General features: G+C 33.5%; 1 protein-coding gene across 2 annotated transcripts; it reads right to left on the reverse strand.

Annotated features, from left to right (window-relative positions):
* On the reverse strand, nt 894-3130 carry LOC107642369 (pentatricopeptide repeat-containing protein At1g31920). 2 transcript variants are annotated; one of them, XM_021122768.1, is made up of 2 exons: nt 2888-3130; nt 894-2670 (listed from the first exon to the last, which is right to left on the reverse strand). In XM_021122768.1, exon 2 carries the CDS (start codon nt 2622-2624, stop codon nt 936-938), a length of 1689 nt encoding a protein of 562 aa, XP_020978427.1. In that variant the 5' UTR covers nt 2625-2670; nt 2888-3130; the 3' UTR covers nt 894-935. The 2 variants fall into 2 exon arrangements, with proteins under 2 accessions (XP_020978427.1, XP_016201186.1); XM_016345700.2 differs by having other exon boundaries at nt 894-3130.

The following is a 4209-nucleotide window of genomic DNA, read 5'->3' on the forward strand; positions in this document are numbered from 1 at the left end:
TTGTAAAAACTTTGTTCTGTTTTTCTTTTTTTTTATTTGTTCATTTATTGATAAAAAAAGAATAAATTAATTTATTATCTTTTAAAGTTTCAGATGATTGAATCATTCAATAATATTATTTTAAAAATGCAGTCTAAATAAGATAATTTAAATCTTCAATAATATTATTTTAAAAATATTAGAGACCAATCTTTCTAGTTGTATTTCCACAAAATAGGGAAAAATGCTTAAATCTATTTCCGTAAGATGATAGAACCATTTGAAAATATGGAATGTAAGATGCCTTAGCATTAAGATTGTAGGTGGTTTATCTTTGTCTCATGAAGTTCATAACACACTTTCTCAATTAGCATTTTTAATTAATTCTACTAGTATAATAATGTAAAATACTTGACTAGAAACTATGCAATTGCTAACCTTTTTTGGATGGTATAACAAACTATGAACTATGATGTTATGAGTACCATAAGTCATTACAAAAGAATGAGTATCATAAGTCCAATCTCCCGGCAAGTGGCAACAAAATTAAGATTCCCAATTTCCCATTAGTTACATTTACAACTAGACAAACTTGTTTCTGTGGTAAAACTGAAAAAGTAGTACAACCAGAAAATGATTATTCTCATACATATAGTCCAAGAATTGTTGAAATCCATGGTAATTAGAGAAGAGAGTTGAGAATACAATAAAAATCTGAAATTTCACTAAATAATAGAAGTTGAAGATAAGTGATGTCAAGCCTTAAATTTTTTAAACTAACCCAAAAATCAAAGTGACTCATGCATATGCTATATTCTTATTCTTTATGTGCCTATCATTTTTTTCCCTTGATTAGTTTGATAACAATATCAATATATTACTGATAAAAGAGTAGTTAAAGAAAATAGAGAAAATTTTTCTAAAGTGTATTCTTGAAGGATAAAGAGAATGAAAATTTACCAATAATCTTTACATGAGCATGCTCCATCTTTAAAATGGTGAAACAGGTTTCGATCTCTTACAGTAATTTCTCGTTCATAGATCATGGAAATGAATTTGGTGTATGTATGACAATCGTTACACATTCTAAGATTTCTAAAAATTCTTATGGGAGATCCCTCAGATGTATGTATTAGTGCAAAAGCAATTGCTAACTTTTGACTATGATATTTCAATCTCTGCCTCTTCTCCTCTTCATCCACATCAAGCAACACCTGTGATGTGTCTGGTATATAGCCTTCAAATTTCAACTGCCATTCCATTTGGTGAATCATGGCATAGATGCTGTGGAAGTGGGGTTGAGACTTGTCATGTGAAACAAACTTGTAGACCCTTCTCTTCACTTCAACCAAGCTAAATCCAGGTGTCTGAACCAAGCCTTTTCGGACCATTTCAGTTCTGATCTTGGCCATGTCAACCCACTTTTGAGCCCGCGCATACATATTTGCTAGCACCAAATAGTCACCGGGGTTGTGCGGATTCAACATGAAAATATTTTCAGCTGCAATCTCCCCTAATTCTAGGTTATGTTGAACTTTACAAGCATTTAGAAGGCTCCTCCACAAAACATCATTTGGTTTTCTGGGCATGCTCTTTATGAGTTCATAGGCTTCCCTAAGCATTCCGGCTCTTCCCATAAGGTCCACCATGCAACCATAGTGCTGAATTGTTGGGTCAATCTTATGCTCGAATTGCATCCGGTTGAAAAACTCTAAGCCCTCATTGACCAGGCCGGCATGAGTGCAAGCACTTAACACACCTACATAGACAACATCATCTGGTGCCAAACCTTGTTCCAGCATTTCTGCAAAAATTCTAAGGGCTTCGCTTCCACGTCCGTGAACGGCAAGGCCCGAGATCATTACAGTGTAGGAATGTTTATTCTTCTCAGCCATACTGTGAAACACACAAAGCCCTTTCTCAATGCACCCGCACTTGGCATACATGTCAATTAATGAAGTTTTCACAATAACATTGAGTTCAGTAGTGTTTCTCAACAAGATTCCATGTACTGAACTTCCAAGGTTTGGAGATCCCAAATGGGTGCAAGCAGAGAGTACACTGACTAAGGTGCTTTCTTCAGGCCTATAGCGTCCATCATGCATCATGTCATTGAAAAGCTTCAAGCATTCATGCCACATTTCCGCACTAGCATGAGCACCAATAACAGCACTCCATGAAGCTACACTCCTTTCACTCATTTTGTCAAACACATCACGAGCATGTTCTATTGCCCCACACTTCCCATACATGCTGATCAAGCTGTTTTGCACAAAGAGATCACCTTCAAGCCCTGCCTTAAAGACATGGCTATAAATTTGCATTCCTTCCTTAAGAGCACCTAACAGTGAACATGCCTTGAAAACAAATGGGTAGGTGAAGTTGTCAGGTTCAATTCCCTCTTTAAGCATCTCAATATAAAGAATTAAAGCTTCTTCCAGGTTCATACAATTAACATTCCCCCTAATCATGGTATTGTACTCGAAACTACTAGGTTCCTCGATTCGCCGGAAGATCGAGCATGCATACTCCATACTACCCCATTTTGCTAGAGCACAAGTGGCAACTAAATTGCTCCCACAAAAATGATCCCAAAAAAGACCCAATTTTAGGATATGGGCATGAACTTGCTTAAATTCTTCCATGCTCTTGCATCTCTTAAGTAGAGGCAACCATCCATGTTCATAGAACCTAACATTCAATTCAGTGTTTTTTGGTGGAATATTATTTGATAGTGACAAAAAATGGGTTTTACTGAGAATATATGTCTCAGTGCACACCATGTTAATTTGTCAAGCTAGCTAAGCTAAATACAGGAAAATAATAACAATAATAATACTCTACACTCCATCATTCTAATAAACACACAAATCTGAAGATAGAAGAAAGAGAATAGATAGCTATGAACCAGGAAAAAAGTGAACTTTACTATTCATGATGCACCAAAATTGGGAACCTGGGGTTGTAGTGAGTAGTGTGACTTGGTTCTTGAAATGAAAGAAATGTGAGGAGGATTAGCAATTCAAAGGAAATATTTTTTTTTTCTTTTTCTTTATGTAAAAAAAAAAATATTTTTGATAAGGTGTCAATTTTCCAAGAGGGTTTTGATTTTTGAATGTCATCCATGAAGTTTGGCATTGCTTTTGCAGCCACAAGATTCTTAACATTAATATTTGATAGGATAATATTTGATGGAGGTGTTGTCCCCACTAGATCCTCTAACATGTTGGAAAACCTCTTATTTCTTGCCATGTGTATTTTTTGAATTTGGAAGGATAAATATCTTACAAAGTAACAATTATAAAATAAAAATAAATTCGGTTTCGCTACGTTATTAACGCATATCTGTCAACTTTTATTTATAGAAGTGTCTTCATGGATGTGTCTAATAAAAATGTTTTTTTTATAGTTGTATTTAATAAAAGTATCTTTATAGATATATTTTCTGCATGTGTCTCTTTATACAAGCTCTTACCATTAGGATTTTTTTCCAATATCTATATTTAATCTTTTTCTCTGACTTAGATTGTTTTTATAAGTTTTTTTTTTCCACATCTTCTTAGAAATTTCATTTTTTTCTTTCTTTCTTGTCTCTAATAAATGAATCGTACCTTTAACAGTTGAACCTAAAAAAGAAACCTCATAAATTATTGGCACATAGTTGTTTATTGGGTCGTAGTGATAAAAAGGATATTTTAGAAATTGTGAAACTGGACATTACATAACAATTATTGCATATACTATTGCAAAATCTCTAAATAAATAAAGACCAAAAATCATAACAACTAGTGCACCAACCCGTGCTTATGATATGAATAAAAAAATTACTCTAGTGAAATTGAATTAGTCAATTAGCAGAACAACACACGAGGAAAAAAATATTGATTCGTGCCAAAAAAAAAAAAGTTGCAACTTTCCTAATAAGAAAAGTGCCTAAAATTGTAGAAATAGCATCAATACCATTCTAAAATTCTCCTGTGGATATGTTGCTGTAATTTTTTGCATTCACTCACTTATGAGTCCATGATATTAACACTCTGTTTGGAACAAAAGAAAATAGAGAGAATGAAAATGAATGGAAAACTTAGTTTTCCTTTGATTGGATGTGAAAGGAAATTGGATGGAAAGGAAAAAAATAGACGTGGGACTCATGTTTAAGTTTTCACTTCACTTATGCGAAGAAAACTGAAGAAAATTTGTAAGTAAGTATAATATTACAAATTTACCCTT

This window comes from Arachis ipaensis, chromosome B05 (assembly GCF_000816755.2).
Source record: "Arachis ipaensis cultivar K30076 chromosome B05, Araip1.1, whole genome shotgun sequence".
Classification (NCBI taxonomy): Eukaryota; Viridiplantae; Streptophyta; class Magnoliopsida; order Fabales; family Fabaceae; genus Arachis; species Arachis ipaensis.

Coding starts and splice junctions, on each gene's coding strand:
- LOC107642369 (XM_016345700.2), bottom strand. CDS start 2,762: ATGGTGTGCACTGAGACATATATTCTCAGTAAAACCCATTTTTTGTCA.